The following is a 19,398-nucleotide window of genomic DNA, read 5'->3' as shown; positions in this document are numbered from 1 at the left end:
TTCGTTCTACGCACAGAATTCCAAGGCCTGCTCAGTGGTGCTTAAGGGGAACAGAGTCCACGTTCATCACTGTCAGACTTCTTGGAAGAAACGCACAGAAACTGAACGACGTGCGGGAGGAACTGAAGCCAGCACGGGGGTGCGGGCTGGGGGCAAAGAAGGCAGAGCGACACTGCTTTGCCCCTATAGCACCAGGACCCTGTGGACGTCCCCTGCAGCCCTGCCTCAGCTGATGACACCCCAAGTCTGAGAGGAGAAAGCAGGGACTCAGATTACATTCGCCACGACGAGTTTAACACGGGAACTGGCTCTCCCTCACGGACGGTTACAGCACCACTGGACAGGCCAGCGCTCCACAAGTCAGGCAGGTCCCGAGATACGGCACCAGAATGACGCCCGCCCGACTCCGGGACTAACACTGGCAGCTGGTCCCTTCATTCCGAAACAGCAGTGCTCCGTGGCGCATTTTCGGAGCCAGCTACTCATTTGAGAATCACTTCCGGAACTCCTCGTATCCCAGAAGCAGATCATCTTTCATCTGAAGTTCGGTCACTCTCTGCCTCCCTGTTTCATTTTGCCAGGTCGTATGGAACCTGTTAGGTGTCAAACCATTCTGGCCATAATAGGAAAAAGATGAGAGAGAAACCTGACTTCTTAGAGAAAGCTCCAGCCCCCCACTGAGCAGCGCTGTGGCTTCTTCCGAGCCATTTAACCCGCCTGGACTGCTTCACCGGAACGCGGCGCCAACGTTCCAGAAGCCCTCCCGCGCCATCTGCACGAGGAAGGCGTCACCACTGCTCTCTGCTCCTGTGCAGAGCTGGGACGTTGCCGGCACCCTGTGATTCGGGGAACACGCAACTTTAAGGACTTACTTAGCTACCTGTTTAGTAGTCTGGCCACACGATTAAATATTCTGACAGAATTCTAGATGATGTGACAGGTTCGGACCTTGTCCTGCTAAGAAGTCCGTGCTACTAACATTTACGGCTCCTAAAACCCCAGGCCATCCATGCGTTTGTATCAGGACTGAGACACTCCTCTCCCCACTCCTGTCAGGCGCTTCAGCGTCGTGGGCAGAGTTGTCATCAACCACGTGACACGGAGGTCACCCTCTTCACAACACGCAGACGCAGAAATAATCGAGGGAATGCCTAACTGCCCAACCCGTGTCCGTGTCGAGTGTACATGAATTCAACGCTCGGGTAAATGTAATAAATATTTGCTTTAAAAGTTCTCTTTCACTATGTCTGGGGAAAACGAGGTAGTGACCACACTGACGGCCGGCCCTCAAAGGCCTTTCAAACAAGGAGGGAAGGGGGTACGCGTTGATACAGGCACTCCGGGAATGGGGACTTAAAACAGGGACATCTCTCCGGCAAAGCAAGATAGTGAAAAAAGTACAATTTTCACGGACAGGCTCTTCCAGCCAGGCAGACAGTATTCGCATTACAGTCCAACTTTTACCTGCGTGTCTGTGGGGCGTAAGAACGAGCTGTCTCCCGCACGTGAAAAATACCGTCCACCCGTCCAGGGAATAAGCACCACTCAGTGCGTCTGCAAAACCTCAGACGCGGCAGAGACTCTAAGTCCATCCTGCAGAGTGGAGTCCAGAGATGCTCCCAAGAAGAAAAGGGGGAGGGGCGGCGGGAATAGGAAGGGGGGTGTCTGTGAGAGGGGAGGTGAAGGAATGAAGACACGACGGGAGGGTGTTCTTGGCGACGGAACATTTGAGAACTTCTGAAGGGTTTGCAATTTCTGAGTCAGGCCGCCCTGAATTTAATCAGAGAAGTGCGGAGTCCCAGCGTGCTTGTCATCTGTGTGACATTTCCCGGGAGAATTAATAACGCTAATGAAAAAGGCACCCCCCCCCCCGAGACGGGAACCGAGGAGTCCTCCCCTCCGACTGCGGGCCACCAGGGACGCAGCGACAGTTTCTAAAATGGCCGGCTCTGCCCCTTCACTCCTGCTCCAACCCTGATGCCCAAAGCCCACGAGCGGAGGGAAGCTGCCCTTCGGAACCAGCCTCTTTCTCTGCTTCTCCCCGTGGGTTCCATCTGTCCCCTCCCAGGGCTCCGAAGCCAGGAGCGTCCACAAGAGCCTACAGACCCAGGCGACAGCTGGACACGTACTGGCTCACCTCTCACATGTGCTGGCATCATAAACAGCAGGCCTGCGTCTACCAGATCTGACGTCCTGGAAGAGCGTCGACTCCCCTCCACTGTGAGCTGCCTCTGCTCCGCTGTGGGGCGACGGGGAGCGGGGCCTCTGACGTCTTGCGGAGCGGACCACACCTACGTTACTCAGACCCCGCAGAGCATGCAGCCGCCTCCCTGAGCCGCAGTGGGGACTCCCACGCTGCAGCCGAATGATTCCTCCCCCAGTAAAATGACGCTGGGAGGTTCGGAACCAGCCGCCCCAGAACGTGCCACTGGGGCACGTGGACGGCTCTGAGATGAAGACAGTCAAGGGCAACACACTCAGGGAGAGCTTTTTGCCTCCCCTTTAAGCGCCTAAAGGAGTTTAGACAGAAGACCGGGTCCAGGAAGAGCGCCACCACCAGAGATAACCAGCACGAGGAGGCCGGGGAGGGGCCGGGCAGAGCCTGCTGTTCAGAGACCCCCGTGTCCCACTGCCTCCGCCCGGCGCCCACACACGCGCTCCTCTCACCTTCCCGTGCACGGTCTTCCTTCCCTCTGGGCCCCGGACCCCACTCTCTCCTCCTGAGCTCAGGACGGCCTCTAAGCCTCAGTGGCCTCACCGTCTGGAGCCTCTCATGTCTTTGTGGGGCTCTCGTATGTACAAAATGCTTTTCTCCTGTGAACCTGTCTTATGTCCATTTAACCAGCCAACGGACCTAGAAGAGAAGAAGGGAAAAGTTTTCCTCACTTACGCCACCAAGAGACAGACGCCACACCCAGGCAGCGCAGCTCTGCTGCTGTGCCCACGAGGTGATGGGTGACCGGGGACACCCCGCACTGCCCCTGGGACGCGGCAGACGTCCCGTTAGCGGTTGAGTGTTTGAGACGTCACTTACTAGCTAGTGTGCTAACCCTATTCCAGACTAAGACAGAAAATGAGTCCCTGTTATTACCGGGAAGCGAATTTGCACTGAACAAGGAAGAGCTTGCTCAAATGAAAGCTGTACGCAGATGAAACCGGTCTGGGACACAGCGCTGCTGGTGGTCTCCAAGGAGCCTGGGTGCCCCCGGACAAGGAGCAACAGGGGCGGGGCCTAGGCCTGAGCTCCGCAGCCCTGAACGCAGAACAGCGGCTTACTTACGGGACATACGCAGGCCTGGGGGCCGCGTTTGGCTGCCCCAGACCCTTGAGTTCAGAGCGCAAGGTTCAGTGGTACAGCCCAGGGATAAGCGAAATGGAGAAAGAAGAGGGTGAGAAAGTTAGTTAAGTAGTTTAATCAGAGCCGTTTTCCAATTCTAAAATTAACAAGCGGACCTATGACAAAAGAGCTCCGACGTCTGCAGAACGACTGCACTTCCACTCTGAATGTCTTTTTATTTGTAAAGGTTTGCATCACACTTAAAAGGACTCAAAATGGAGTGATCGCCACTGTCACCCGTGTTCTTTGATGCAACCGATGAAACCCCTGAATGGATGTCACTGCAGCTTTGACGTTAAAAGTGGCCTGACAAGAAGTCCTCAGTCAGCAGCTGATCACAGGTGGCCGAAGAAGAGGCCCAAGACTGCAGTCGCGTTCTCGATGCTGCCACACTGGCGGCGGCGGCGGACACTGGCTCCAAGCACACGATTAGCCCACGACACTTTCTCACTATGCGTGTAGTTACCATGAGAGTGCGCTCACGTTGACCAGCTTGCTCCTGAGGGTTCTCTGTTCACTTAACACTTGCATAATAAACATGCAATGAAGTATTTCTTTTGAAGGTGTGTTTTTTCTTTTTGCAGTCTTTTTGTTCTCATACAAAGATTTCGTAAAGTTGCAACGTGGCATCAGAGCATGACGGAAATCAGAGCAGGAGCCCGTGGGGAGGGAGCTGAATGTGAGGAATGAGAAGAACCTCCTCGTGTCCTGAGACAGGCCACCCGCCTTGGCCAAAAGGTGCGCGCAAACTGCTTTTGTTACCCTCCCCCACTAAAGAAAAGCATGAAAGGAAAAAAAAACCCAAACCTCACCAAACCAGTCTAACTAAGGAAAAAGAAGGTGACATAAAGGAAATAAAGATGTTTTTCATGCACGTTTCTTCTGCATAGCTCAACCCACAGATAGTAAGGCACTATTTCTTTGTAACTGGTGTCCACGGCCGTCGGTCACGTGCTACCGCGCTCTGTGACGGCCAGGGCTCCCTTCAGGATGGGGAAATAAAGAGGCTGGATGAGTGTGGCGACCCCGCTGCCCTTCCACGTCCCGCAGCTCAAGGAGGTTCCAGAGTCTCAGAAGCAGACCTGTCTGGGTGACGCCTGAGCGCGCCCAGAGCTCCTCGCCGGTCTGTGTGTGAGTCCAGATTCTTCTTCAGTCTTTGTTTGCAAAGGAAACAGGCCAGGTAGGGGGAGAAGCCCGGTCGGGTATTCGGGAACAGCTTCTCAGCCCCCAGAGAGCGCATCACGCTGGCAATTCGCAGAATCAGCAGGACGCTCCAAGGGAGCGGAGAGACAGAGAGTCGGAGAGACAGAGGCCAAGACAGCGAGAGCGCGCGTGGGTTTTCCGAGGCGGGCTGGGTCGGCGCTCAGTTCAGCTGGTCTTCGTACTGTTTCCGGAAACAATCCCCGGCTGGGAAGAACTCCCAGCACCTTTCCTGGTACATCTTCCAGACGTAAGATTCCTGTGAAAGTAAAGGAAGTGGGTTAACGTCGTGTCTTTGCCCAGAGTCTGTGTGTTACCACAAACAGAAGACAGAAAGAAACTCAGATTTGTTACTATACATACTGCGTATGTGTAATTGTGTATCACACACAGCTATGTAACTAGAGAAGCCCAGGTTCATTTAGGTAGTTCCTAACTACACCCGGCCTTGTTTGATCCTACAAATGAGCAAATAACTGGGGGGCACAGCTCAGTGGTGGAGCACGTGCCCAGCATGCACGAGGGTCCTGGGTTCAATCCCCAGTCCTTCCTCCAAACAAACAAATCAACCTAATTACCACCCCCCCAAAAACAAATCATTAGTCTTCACCCTGACCATCACGTAATACTGATTAAAAAACACCATTTGCAACATGTTTTTGAGGGCTCCTTAAAACTATTATTTTCATTAATTATATCCTTCAAATTCGAACTACTGACAACTGGAGGTGAATCTTTGTGGAGAGAATTTCAAACAGTTCAAGGAGAACCTTAAACATTTAATATGCAGTAATTTTTAAGCGACCATAACACTGTGGGGTTGAAGTTCGTTTGAAATCACCGGCTCCCTGATTAAGCAACCAAGCACCCTGTAATTACCGCAGCCCAGACCCAGCGTTCTCAGCTAAGAACGGCTTCATTTTTCACACGCAGTCATCACCTGACTTTTCCTCCTCAGGCCACCCTCGCACCCTCACTCAGGACCACAGGGAGCTTGTACTAAGACACCGTGACCACGAGGCCTGACAGCAAGTCCACCTCTTAACGCCCCGCGCCCTCCCTTGGTTCCAACTTGCAGAGACTCAGCATTTCTTCCAGAGGATGACATGCAGTCACTGTCTACCTACCTGTCCTGTGTGCTCTGTTTCATCTTTGTTTATGAGATACATCAGGAAAAACCTGCAGATACAGAGGCAGGAGTCAGCAACGGGCTGTCTGGGAGGATCAGCAGGATCAGGCCCTTCTGGTCCTGCTGCGGGCTCACTCCTCGTGGCAGAGCAAAGGCATGGGTCACACCTGCGGGGCAGGCAACGCCACGGGGACCAAAAGCTTAACCTTCTTTAACATAGGTTTTCAAAGGGGCTAAAACGCGTGCAGACCAAGCTCTGCCTCCCGGGAGCTGCGTGAAGACAGGCCGGAGCCAGACCCGGCTGGGCGGCTGCTCTCGCGGGGCAGGGATCACAGTCCGCGTGTGGAAACAGAGACTAACAGGGTTACAGCTGCTCCTGGGGAAGAAAAACCACGAGCCTGGGGTCTCTGCCTCCAGGAGGTGCAAGAAGCCTGAGGCCACGGTAAAGAGAGGGGCTCCCCGCTGCTCTCCAGTGCCGGGTGGGGGCGCACTCACAGGTAATTGGCCAGGTTGTGCTCCTGCAGGGTGTGGGTCTCGAAGCCGTGCGGCACGGTGTCGAAGTAATCGTTGCCTATCCCACAGATGAAGCACTTGGTCTAGAAGACAAAGGCAAGCGTGGGAAGGTCAGGGTTCGGACGGCAACGGAGGAGGAAAACAGCGCTCACCACTCAGGGCAGCGGCTGGGCCTGGTCTGCGTGAAGCCATCCCAGGAGGCCAAGCCAAGCACGGAACACTGACTGGACTCCTGCGCCGCCAGCCCGGCGGGCCCTGCGTTTACAGGGCGTAGGGACCGGCGGCTGGCAGGGAGCACAGGGGCAGAGAGCGTCCAGGAGATGATGGCGGAAAAGCCACGCCTCCTCCCTCCCTTCTCCGGCCTAAGTGAGAACGCCCCAGCGTGGCAATCACTCTGGTCGGGGTGCTGACTCCAGTCACAAGGCAGGACTGATGTGAACCGGGTACCCATCCTAGCCGAGTCTGGTGACCAAGAGGGTGGGGGGGCACCCACCCCTTCCATCTGGGGAGGACCAGCCAATCCCAGCTGTGAGGCGTTCGGTCAACGACTCAGGCAAGCACACAGCTCACCAGCAGACACGTATGCACAGACGGCTTCCCCCCGACAGGAGCTGGGGGCCTGCTCCCCTGGCCCCCTCCCCATCCCAGCCCCGCCCTCTCCCCACCAGGTCTGCATCTGCAGCTGTACCAACACCTGGGAGGAGCCAGGCCCCCGTCCTATCAGGAGCATTTCCTGTGGGCCAATCCAGACAAACTCAATGACTGTCCTCCAGCGGCCCCCGACGCTCACCTTCCCCGCCAAGGAGAAGCTGTTTAATGGCATCAGAGGTATGTTTATGGCCCTAGATACCAGGGTCCAGGGTCAAGGTGATGAAGAGAATTTAGCGCTCCCCTGCCTTCTTGATCGACAGCAGCCGACACAGAAAGGCTCCACCCAGCAGTCTGGTCCTCACACCACTCGGTGTCCCAGAGAAACAGCTTCACACTCGGCGGCTCTTCCCAGGAAGCTGCCCTTCCCCGTGTGACCTCTCTCGGGTCCTCTGGGTGTAACAAGGCCGCCACGCTTCCCTCTGTCTAGGGACCCTCTGTCCCATCCCTGCCGGCTCCACACTTGGCATCCTCTGCCTCTGGCCAGTCGCTACGCTCTTTTCATGCGGCTCTGAAGTACTGCTTGACTCCATCCGACTCCCGCATCCTCCTGAGTGAAGCCTCAAATCTCCTACCGGGAAAATGCTGACGGCCGCGTCCCTGTCCTGGTCGAGCCAGTGTCTAGCTCATGCCCGTGTTTCAACCTGCAGTTATCTTTTTAAAGTGTAAATCTGATCACCTCACTGCCCTGCTTGAACCCTCTCCAGTGTCCTAGCCTCTTGGTCGCGCTGTACATTTCTCAGATGGTGACAAGACTCTCCGTCAGCTGGCCTCCGTCTCCAGCCCCACTATCAGAATGCAATGCTTCCAGGAGAGAATCTGCGCATCAAACTCCCTAAGATCAGGGCCTTGGTATACAGACCCTCAGGTGGTGACGCTCTCCCGGAACCCACATGAGCAGTGCCCTGGAGATGTGCATGGTAGGGCGCGGTGGGGCAGGGCGATGGCCCAAACTGGCCTGCTGTGCCATCTCTCAAACCCACACTCTGTGAGCTCCAGGCCTCTGCATGGGCCTGAGAACTCCCCTGGTCACCCTGGAGGAGACGAGCTGCCAGCCCCAGCCACCCCGGCACTTGGTGACCCTCCTCCGAGGGGCTCTCGCGCTGCTCCGTGACCGCCTGCTGACTTAGCTGTCGTTGGGGTGAAGCCCTCACTGTGAAGGGGTGCTCTTACCGCTCCCTGAGGAACAAAACACTGATGGTGCGTGTGGACCGGGCAGCACCGCTCAGCGCCAGGTACTGGCTGAGCGAGAGCAGGCCAGGGAAGCCCGTGCCCGCGTCCCCGGCGTGGTTCTCTGACAGAGGCAGCAGGACAGGGCGTGTGCACCGCCACCACGCAAGCGCAGACAAGCGGAGACTCACCTCCATGTCTTCCTTGACCTGTTCCTGCTGGTCTCTCAGTTCCCCGAACGCATCAATGATCAAACCTAGGGTTAAACAAAGGCAGGCTTTAATCTGCAGCAAGCGGAGAACGATGAAACTCACGGCCCCACGGCCAGTCCCTCCGAGGAGCAGCCGCCGCCCAGCACAGGGAAGAGCTCAGGACGTCCGAGTCGTGGGGACAGACTGCACCCCCGACCAGGGCGGCTGCAGCTCCTCTGTGGGGCAGACATAGCAGCGGCTCCTGGGGCACAGGCTGCCTGATGGGGGGCTGACGTGTCGTAGACAGAGCAGAAGGACCTTCGGGGGGGTCACCCTGGCACCAACAGCCGGTGCGTTCGCACCTGCTCTGTGCCGAGAAGGAGCCGCTGAGATGTATGGTTGTCAGGAACAGAGAGCGCCACTAAGGCGGTCTCCAAGTCCTTACTTGCAAATCCAGCGTGACCACATTAACCGTGTGGAATCTGCCTCCGATCATTCTTTTCACAAGTCCCTCGTGAATAAACCTTCCGTAACGTTACTAACAGTGTCAGTCGGCGCTGAAAGGCTCGGGGCCTCTCTCTCCTGTGACCTGCCAGCTGAACTTTTTCTTCCAAGTGTTTTATGACTTTGCCCTCTTAGAAAACACATTACTGCTATGCTGAATACAGACATATAAAGGGAGGATTATGGGCCCTTTAAACCTGTTCACGTACTTTACTGAAAAAAAAGTGCCATCTTATGCCCATGGGAGTTAGAGGATAATGTCACGTTGGCAGATGTTTAAATCGTGCCAGGATAAATGTGCAGGCAGAAAAAAGACAACAGGAGTGATTTTTCTGAGGGAAAAGCGTTAACGTGGAATAAAAGGAGGGCGAACCCCCACCCGACCCCAAGTCACCCTGGAGTACATGAAGCACCCTGGCCAGCGTGGCACCGGGGCAGGCGTGGGCCTGGGTGCAGACCTGAGGGCGTGGACCCCAGCACTGACGCTTCTCAGCTGGGAACGTCGGCCACGTTCCTCAGACTTACCAGACTCGGCTCCCTCTAATGAGAGCACCACCACCAGCTCACAGGGCCCCTGACAGACGTCATTTTTAAAGAACTCTTTCCCACAGCCCACGGCTCGGAGATGTGTGCACTTTCCACGTGGCAGACCCAGAGAGGTTAGGCGGCTCCCCCCCGGGTTGTGAACAGTCAGCAGGGCTGGGATCAAGCCCCGGAAAGGGCTCTTTCCATGATGTCACTTGAAGGGCGGCCAAAGAAACTGTCCCCCGTCCCCTCTGAACCAGGGTCCCCTGCATCTTTGCTGTTCCTTCTTACACATTTCAAACGAAGAAACACTGAAAGGAAATGTTCTCCTTGGCTTTTCGAGAGAACACTCGCCGCTCTGACCCTACCTTCAGTGTTGGCTCCAAGGCCAGACCGCCCTGAGCTCGGACGAGGATGCCGCTCACCTTGGATGATGGCCAAGAGGATGACGATCACGAAGAAGAAGAAGGTGATGTCGAAGATGATGCGGTAGATCTCGTACTCGTCGCCCGCGGGGTCCTCGATCTCGTCGCCGATACCCCCGCCAGCACGCACCCCGACATACATGTGGAACATGTAGCACTGGGGGAGAGAGAGGTGGGGTCACTACCGGGGCCCACCGTCCCCGTTCACACTCAGCACACCTAAGACTCGCTCTGGTTCCGAATCTTCGCTCTGGATGATGCGAATCTCTCATCTGTACCACCCCTTTTTGTTTCAGTATCTGTAACTGTGGTGCAAACACTTGGCTCTTCCATTCTGCTGTCTTTTATCAACACAGCTCCACATGTACACTCGGCTTAGCGCCTTCTGTCACACTTGGCAGGAAATGAAGATCATCTCAGGAGCATCTGGCAGAAGGTAATCCCACTGCAGTCACAGGAGGGGCCACAGAACGGTACCGAATTGCATTGTTTACGTTTTTTTGAGCATAACAGACCAAGGAATGGGGAAGTAAACACCCAAAGTGTAACAAGACGGAAAGTTAGCAATTAAGCGAGAAAAAGCCAGACGTACTAACACACTGTGCTCTCATCTATCGTATGTGGAATGTAACGCCAGTTTTTTTTTTTTTTTACTTTAAGGTCTAGAACAAAGAAGAGAAAAGGGAGAGGCAGGGAGGAGATAGCAGCTCATTGCTTAAACTCTGAAACATTAAAGCGACCAATGAAATGTGCAGCCGGAAGTGTCCACAGCAGGAAAAAGGGGCTCAGTAAAGTGCGTTTGGGGCGGGTTCCTCTGCTCGTCACCAACCACGTTTCAGGCCAGACACTCCTTGCTGCGGGGCCTGTCTCATGCATCCCACAGTACTCCAGGAGGACCTCTGGCCTCTGTGCCCCAGGTGCCGACAGCACCCCGCCCCGCAGACAATCAGACATATCTGTAGGCCCTGACAAGTGTCCTCTGGGGGACAGGATCACGACCGGTGGAGAGCCACTGGCTTAAGCATCTGGGGCTTTATCTTTATTCAAGATGAATCCACACTTCCCACACCAGGCCCCCTGACTTCCCCGCCTTTCCTCGCCTAAGCTGATCCTTTACTGCCCCCAGAAGCACCCCTCCACCCTACCCACGCCTCCTCCAAATACAACACTCCTGACTTGAGATTCTGCTTGCCTGTGCTGTCCCTGCAGACCTTCCCATGCTTCTCCCACTGGAACCTCAGCGAGGAACCCCCTCTGTGAGCTCTCCTTAGACCATTCCAGACACTCGGATTCACCCCTCAGAAAAACAGAAGCGTGCCGTCTGCCATCACGAAGGGGCCACGGCCTCGAGACAGCATCTTCACTCAGAGACACCTCACCACCACCCCCGCCGGTTTTCTCCTCCATTTCTGGTCACCCCTTCTCAGCCCCCTCGGCCAGGGCATCCCCACCTCCCTGTTCCTTCAGGAACTCCTGCCCAGTGGGGTGTTTCAACTTTTACTTTCTTTTACGACACTTCCTTGGGGAACTTTTCCAGTCCCATACTTAAGTACCATCTGCGCTAATTGCCTCAAAACACTGCTCTTTACACCCTGGGTCTCTTCGCTGAATTCCAGCCAACTTACTTCTTATTCGATGCTTTGTGATCTATCTGACCCACCAGAACTGGTCCCATTAGGAGAGGAAGCACTGTGGTCCCTGCTCTACCATCAGTGCTGAGACAATGTCCAGCCCACGGCAGGCGCTCAAAAGCCACCTGTGAGATGAACAAGGGGGAAAAGCGATGACTGGTCAGCTGCTCTAATGGCGACTGGACGCCTCAACCCAGACCTCAGGTCCTCAGATCACCCTAAGAGCACAAAGTTCAGGCGAAGAACAGGCAGCGAGGTGAGACCAAAGTGCTCCTGGTTCAACAGCTGACTTACTGACAGACGCAGAATACACAAAGTTTCCTAAGTCAGGCGCTGGGAATTTAATGTGCAGGACTAAACAAAGACTGGGTCACCCAGAAAAGAGGTTTGTCACTTTGGGACGTGATGGGCAAGAGCATCGAGAGGCACCCCAGCCATCGCCCACTCCAGGAGAGCCCGGGGCCCAGGGAAAGGCCTCTCCAGCAGAGGCCAGGACGGTCCTTCTGCGCAGACGGCCCGATGAGACGGATGCAGCTGGAACTGAACTCCGCACCTGCGTCTCCCGGGGCTTCGACCCCTCTGGATTTCTGGTACCACCTACTGACTCCGCCTCTGGAAGTGAAATTTTGAAGACAGTCTCCTAATAAAAAAGCCCCCAGGGCCCTGCATTAACCTCTCAGAACCGTCTGTCTGCAGCAGTACCTGACACCATTCACAGTGGGTATCTGGGAAGAGAAAGTTCATTCTCACTGTATCCTCTGACACACTGTTGGAATTATTTTTACCGCATGCATTTCTTATCTTTAACAAGAACAACTAGGGGTTATAAGGTTCTCTCCAAATCGGTCTTCGTATGAGCTTCACTGCGGCCGCAGGGAGTAGAACTGTGACCGCGCCCACCTGGGCTCTCACGGACCAACAGAGGCCGGGCCTTCCCTGGCTCTCCCGCACTTGGCTCTGCCCAGTGGGGGCAGGGTCTTAGCTTGGACAGTCCACCTGGCTGTGGTCTGGCACACCTCTCGTCAAACTCTGGCCCTCTGACTCCCCACACCATACCCAGAGGGGCCCATGGTGGATCAGTGCAGCTCCCAGTTCCGGTCCCGCAGTGACCTCGCCCTCCATACCCTGCTTATCTGACCTGCACGTGACTATGATCATCCAGCTAATTCTTGCTAATTCCTGCTGACCAAGACTTCTGGATGACGGTTCGGCCCCCAGACAGAGCTTCTCTACAGGGAGAGACCATCAACAAGTTGATGGTCTCTTTTTAACTGAAGAATTGTTGACTTACAATGTTTGTTAGTTTCTGCTGTGCAGCACAGTGATTCAGTTATGCATGTATACACATCCTTCACATTCTTTCTCATTATAGGTTATTTGATACAAGATATTGAATATAGTTCCTTGTGCTGTACAAGAGAAACTTATTGCTTATCTTTTATATATAGTAGTCAGTATCTGCAAATCCCAAACTGCTGATTTATCCCTCCCCCTGCCTTTCCCCTTTGGTAACCATAAGTTTGTTTTATATGTCTGTGAGTCTCTTTCTGTTTTGTAAATAAGTTTATTTGTATCATATTTTAGATTCCACATGTAAGTGATATCACATGGGTATTTGTCTTTGTCTGGCTTACTTCACTTAGTATGACGATCTCTAGGTCCACCATGTTGCTGCAAATGGCATTTCTCATTCTTTTTTATGGCCGAGTAGTATTCCATTGCATAAATATACCACAACTTCTTTATCCAGTCATCTGTTGATGTACATTTAGGTTACTTCCATGTCCTGGCTATTGTAAATAGTGCTGCTGTGAACACTGGGGTGCATGTATCTTTTCAAATTTCTCCAGACACATGCCCAGGAGTGGGATTGCTGGATCATAGGGTTAGTCTATTTTTAGTTTTTTAAGGAATCTCCATACTGTTCTCCATAATGTCTGCACCAAACTATATTACTACCAGCAGTGTAGGAGGGTTCCCTTTTCTCCACGTCCTCTCCAGCATTTATCGTTTGTGGACTTTTGAATGATGGCCATTCTTACTGGTGTGAGGTGATACCTCAGTGTAGTTTTGATTTTCACTTTTCTGATAATTAATGATACTGTGCATCTTTTCACTTGCCTATTGGCCATCTGTATGTCTTCTTTGGAGAAATGTCAATTTCGGTCTTCTGCCCATTTTTGAATTGGGTTGTCTTTCTGTTACTGAGCTGTATGAGCTGTCTGTATATTCTGGAAATTGAGCCCTTGTCAGTTGCATCGTTCGCAAATATTTTCCCCCATTCTGTAAGCTGTCTTTTCATTTTGTTCATGACTTCCTTTGCTGCGTCGAGAACTCTTAATGAGTAGAATGTTGCTATTCTGACTCACACGTCTGACTCCTAGGAGCCTGGTTAATGGGAGTCTGTCCTCAAGCGAATGATTCACTTTTAGCTTCTAGACATTAAAGTTGAAAACAAGACCATGGAATGAGGCTAAATTACCAAAGTAAATGTCTCCTTCATTTCAGCTCTCTCATCTGCCTCCTAGCCTCTCCTGGCAATGCCCCTGTCTCACTGCCTGCCTTCATTCTATGACAGCAGTAAGAGTTTTGAGGAAGGATTCCATCCGATTTCAGTAACAGACTTGTGGCCATGCAGAACAGACAGGGGAAGTTCTGTGGATTTGATGATTTAGGCTTAATAACATAGCAAAGTTGAGAAGAATAAAATGCACAATTCACCAGTGGGATTTTGATACTGATTTTCCCAAGCGGGTCCTTCATTATCAGAAGTTACCACTGGAAATAGCAGAGAGACGGCTGCTGTGGGGGTGGTGTCTTCTGGGGCTGCAGGCTCTCACCTCCCACATTAACCCCCTGTCCCTGAAAAGGGACATCCTTTCGGCCATCTTCCTTTTCAGAGAATTGGTTTCAACCTGACAATCTGAGCTGGAGCAGAAAGATACCCACTTTCTTCAGAGAATCCGAGTAATGAGGACGGAAGGTGCCTGGTTCCACAAAAACGGGGACGAGGCAGTTGTTCAATCCTAAGATCTTTATCTTGATAGAAAAACCAACCAGCCAACCAGCCAAACAAAACACCCAGCAGTGGGGAGAGACAGACACAGGGAGGGAGGAGGAGAATGAACTAGAGAGAAGATGACTCGTTGAGAAGGGAGAGTAAAGTAAGCTTTAGAGCCATCACCAAAGCAGGCGACTGCCCTAGGAGTATAGTTTTATCTCAATCACCTGGAAAGCTCTTCCCAAAATACTCCAAACTACTTTCCCTACTGTTTCTGACTCAGGGACCCGGGGCTGGTCTAGCAGATCTATGGATTTATAAAGAGTTTCCCCAGTGATTTTTTCCGTGCATCTGAGGCTGAGAACCACGCCCTCTGACATGAATACCCGCACAGACACCAAGTCAGTCTCCCTGGCCCTCCACCTACGATCAGCTTTTGCCCTGGACTTTACAGCTTCACCTTTCACTCTCCTGCATTCCTGGAGAAGAGGTTCAAGCTCTATCAGGTCACTGCTGGTTTAATTAGTTTCTCTGGCTCAAAACACCATGATCCTAAATAAAGAAAGAAAGAAGGAAGGAAGGAAAGAAACTGAAGTGAGTCATCACTGCATCTGTAAAAGTGCAGCCACAGTGCCACCTGCCGTACGTGGTGAAACACTGGTGGTGCGTCCTGCCCCTCGGGAACCTGAAGTGCTCCTTCAGACCCGAAGAAACGGCTAGAAACAGCAAAGGCGACGAAAACTAGAAAACTCGGGGTGACACCAACACAATACGATGTGAACGAGCAAAGCCTGCTCCGACGGGAGCGCCAGGCATCATCCGCGGGGAAGAAATGCCAAGGAGGCGGCGTCAAGAAGGATTCTCTTTGGGAATTAAGGAAAAGAAATCTGACCACTTCCTCCTCCGTACTTGTGTCCTGCCCGCTGTTTGGTTTTATTAAGCCTCTGCTTTTAAGAACACGACCGTCAGTGGTTAGTTACATTGTGAGTGTCGCTGGCTTCTTCAAAACCTCGCTGCACAAACATTAGTAAGAGGGTTCTGGGACCTAAACTAGGTAGCGTGACCTCAACATGGCAGCTCTGACATCGATCACTGGACTGGCTGAAGTGACTGGCCGCAGCACGGAGTCACCAAACAGGGAGGAGATGAGGCAGTTCGGATCCTGGAACTGAGTTTTCTCTTGCAAGAAACACACACCTGCAACGCGCACTTAGGGTGCCTCCCAGCTCCCCACAGCCAGATGCCCCTCCTGTTCCGTGAGAGCTGTGAACACCTACAGCAGAGGTGGGCAGAGGTGGTCTCACCCATTTGGACAGAAATTCCTGGTGCTCAACACAACCCTGGCTGGAGCGATGACTAAAAGGCTGGCTGGCCACCAGGGTAACCCGAGTCCAGAGCTGAAAACATCAAGAAGCCTATTCATGCTGAAGTGAGGCAAACTTTGCCGCCCTCTTGACACAAATCCTGTGTAAGTGGGTGAAGCCGACCAGGGCAAGGCTGTGGTGTTCCTGGCCTGCCCCTTGTTCAAGTAATGCATGGATTCTTCTCATAATAAGCCCACAGACAAAATTAACAAAAGCAGTGGGGACTCATCCTGAGGGCAGAATTCAAAATGTAGTCAACGAGGGTACCACTGGCACAAGCTGCGTGGGGCCCAACACGACGCAGGACGTCGGAGGGAGAGGCCAGGGTGTGTGGGGTCGTACTGCCGTACTGAGGGGTCTGCGTCCCGTCTCATTCCCGCATGTAACACAGGCCACTGCAGACCACAGTCTGATCTGAGATCAGCCCCACCTCCCACCGACCCTGAGCACTTCACTGAGCGCCGTGCCCTCCAAGAGCGGGTGACCTCCCTAACGCTGCCAGGCCTGAGGCGGCGGATGCGGCGCTGCCCCCGAGTGCAGACGAGGCTCCCTGCGTCAGTGTGTGACTGGTGGGTCTTATCCACCGTCCTCTGTGCCTCCTTGCCCCTCCAGCCCCACCTCTGGCCAGCCACTACCCCAGGTCTTCAGGGTCATGGGACGGAGGGACAAGGTGGTGTCATGGGCAGCACACAGAAGAGATGGGGGGTCTGGAGTGGCAGAGGGGCCGCAGGGGGCGGTGAGGTGTCACCTGCTGGTGACTCTGGTGGAGGTGGCCCTGGTGAGCAGTCAGCCCCTTAGTCACGGGCCTTCCTCTCCCTCATGGGTGGTCCCACTTCCTGGGGGAACCTTGTGGCAGTTTCCTAGTCTCCTTCCAGACACTTCGTACACACACTCTAGCATCTGTAATACACACACTCGTGTGTGCGTGTGCGCGTGTGCGCCATCTTACACAATTAGGGGCCCATCATAATGCTGTTCAGGATCTGGCTTTCCCCCCATTTGTATGTCACGTGTACGTCTTTCCATACCAGCAGGCACGTACTTGTGTTACGTGCTTTCCTAGCACATGGATTCACCATATTGCTTTAATCAGGAACCTGTCGATGACAGTTTACACTGCTTCCAATTTATGACAGCAACACCCTTGAACACACAGAGGCACGTTTGTGAATAAACAGACCAGTTACTGGCGGGGGAGGGATAGTCAGGGGGAGCACATGTGCTTAGCAGGCACGAGGTCCTGGGTTCAACCCCCAGTATCGCCATTAAAAAAAAAAAAAACAAAACCCAAAAAACAAACAGGCCAATTACTAGCAGTGGTACTGACAGGTTAAAGAGTAAATATTCTTACAAACTTGACAGCTATCATAAAATTTCTCTAAAACCATTGTGTTAACTTAAAGTCCCAACAGTGTTCATGAAGGTGCCAGTTTTTCAATTAATTCAGTAACTCCGGGTATTAACAGACTTGAATATTTTGCAAACCTGATAGGTTAAAAGTGGCAACTGATTCTGATTTGCATTTCTTTAATTATGAAAGAGGCGAGGCATCTTTCCACTATAAGCTGATTCAGTTTATTTTACTGTGAGCTGTGTACTCATACAACGTCCTTATTTTTCTACTGGTTTACTTCTGATGCGACAGAGGCCCTGTAAATTAAGGGACCTCGTCCTGTGTCACGGTGCTCGGTGTATCTTTGCTAGTTTGGCACCTGCCTTTAACGTTTTCTCACTGTTAGTCTTTCCTTTTTAAAGTACTTTTCTATGCTTGCCTGGACCCTAGGTTTTATGTCACACAGAGGAAGACCTCTCCTCCGTTTAAAAACTGTTATTATTTCAAAAGTTAAATTCTGTTCTAACTGTTGTTTTTCCTTTTTTTTTTTTTTGGCACTGAAATGTTTGTTTCATTTGGAGTTTATTTTGATGTGAAGAATTTGGTTGGCATCCATTTTCATCAATTTCCCCCAAATAGCATGTCCATGGTACTAATACCATTTATCAAATTATTTTCCATTTTATGATTTTTAAAGCCGTTTTTTTTCATACCTTTAATTTCCATGCGTATCTGAATTTCTTCCTGGACTCTAATCTGTTCTACTGATCTGCCATTCTCTGGTACAAAAACTGTCTTAATCATTAGTCTTTTTAATATTAGTGTCTCTTTCTCATTACTCCTCCGAGATGTTTATTTTTTCTAGAGTAATTTTATTTATTTACTTATTTATTTATTTTTAACTGAAGTATAGTTGATTTACAATTTGTGTTAGTCTCAGGTGTGCAGCACAGTGACTCAGTTATGTATATATTCTTTGCCACTGAAGGTTATTACAAGGTATTGAATGCAGTTCCCTGTGCTGTACAGTAGGACCGTGCTGCTTATCTACTTTACATATAGCAGTTTGTATCTGTTAATCCCAGACCCCAATTTATCCCCCCTCCACTTTCCACTTTGAGTCTTTTTCTGCTTTGTAAATAAGTTCATTTGTGTCATATTTTAGATTCCATGTATGATGTCTGTCTTCCTCTGTCTGGCTTTTTTTTGCATTCAGTACGATCATCTCTGGGTCCATCCACGTTGCTACAGACGGTATTATTCCGTTCTGTTCTATGGCTGAGTGTCCAGAACAACGTTAGCATGACGTCAGCCTCTGTTACTGACGCCTCAGCGGTGTGGGCACCTCGATGTGGAGCTCACTGAAGGAGTCTTCTCTTTCCCAGCTAGATACTAAATATTCTGTCTAACGCCCCCCTCCGGGGTCTCAGGTACGATCATTTCTGACTGGCCAATATCAGAGATGCAGTTGCAGAACGGTGATAAAGCAACACCTGTTGGTTTTAAAACCAAGACTAGGGTAGCAAACAAGGGTAATCCAAGCCAGGATACTCAATGTAAATGAGGTATTTTTGGATTTTCGTACTTTCAGGTAAAGTCACGAAGGAGAACAAACACCTAAGCCTCCGGCATGCTCTGCAAGGAAGCAGCTTCAGCTGCCGTCCTGGGACGCACGGACCACGGCCTCGGGTGTCGCCACTAGCCCTTCGGGGCTAAGTACTCCACTCGGGGCTTCCACCGTCAGGCGGACGCAGCAGACGAGCAAAACCGGCAAAAACAGTCCTTCATGTCCCACGAGAAAGGAAACCCGTCTATTCTTTAAAAAGCCACACCGCTGTCTGCCGCGCACATGGCTTTCTGTTTTGCACGGCTGAAGAACCACTACACAGTTACGTGGACTGAAGAAGAAGGGGGCTTCTTTAATTCATGTGAGACCCAAGTGCATGACCTTACCGTCAGCATGTCATCACACTTCATATCTGGTGTGTCACCATCTTCACTTTTGTTGTAGAATTTTCGGAAGAAGTTGAACGCCACCACAGTGTACAGGTACACGACGACGGCCAGTAAGCCGACGGTCAGCACAAGCTGCAAAGCAAGGTGCCACAGAACGTACGTTAGAAACACGCGGCAGTGGACTCGCTGACTAGAAGCTACTGGCATCCACATCTCGTGCCAAACCTTTCCCACCCCCACAGTGGGGAAATGTATTTTCATAGTCCCTTTATTTTATAAAATTGTCAGATTATTTTATGTGAAACCGGACCACTTAATTGGCTAATAAATACCTACTATGACTGGAATATGAATAAACTCTGACTTAGTTCCACATCCAAATTGATACTCATAATGTTAATAAGCAGCTTAAAATGTCCGTTTTTCTATCATCTAAGTATCTGGTAGCAGTTACTGTATTAAGTCCTTTCT

At 51.9% G+C, this 19,398-nt stretch overlaps 1 protein-coding gene across 1 annotated transcript in view; it reads right to left on the bottom strand.

Moving 5' to 3' along the window:
* Nucleotides 1-3,397: 3,397 nt before the first annotated feature.
* Nucleotides 3,398-19,398, bottom strand: part of RYR2 (ryanodine receptor 2) — a 539,007-nt gene continuing 523,006 nt past the window's right edge. Inside the window, exons 100-105 of the mRNA XM_072971049.1 lie at nt 18,925-19,059; nt 9,643-9,799; nt 8,189-8,253; nt 6,162-6,262; nt 5,665-5,716; nt 3,398-4,796 (exon numbers count right to left, since the gene is read on the bottom strand). Of these exons, the coding sequence (XP_072827150.1) occupies nt 4,701-4,796; nt 5,665-5,716; nt 6,162-6,262; nt 8,189-8,253; nt 9,643-9,799; nt 18,925-19,059 (606 nt within the window). The 3' untranslated portion in view covers nt 3,398-4,700. The remainder of the gene's footprint in view (nt 4,797-5,664; nt 5,717-6,161; nt 6,263-8,188; nt 8,254-9,642; nt 9,800-18,924; nt 19,060-19,398) is intronic.

The sequence above is a fragment of the Vicugna pacos genome, chromosome 11 (assembly GCF_048564905.1).
Source record: "Vicugna pacos chromosome 11, VicPac4, whole genome shotgun sequence".
Lineage (NCBI taxonomy): Eukaryota > Metazoa > Chordata > Mammalia > Artiodactyla > Camelidae > Vicugna > Vicugna pacos.
The sequence above is the reverse complement of the archived record's forward strand: the minus strand, read 5'-3'. Positions and strand labels throughout refer to the sequence as shown.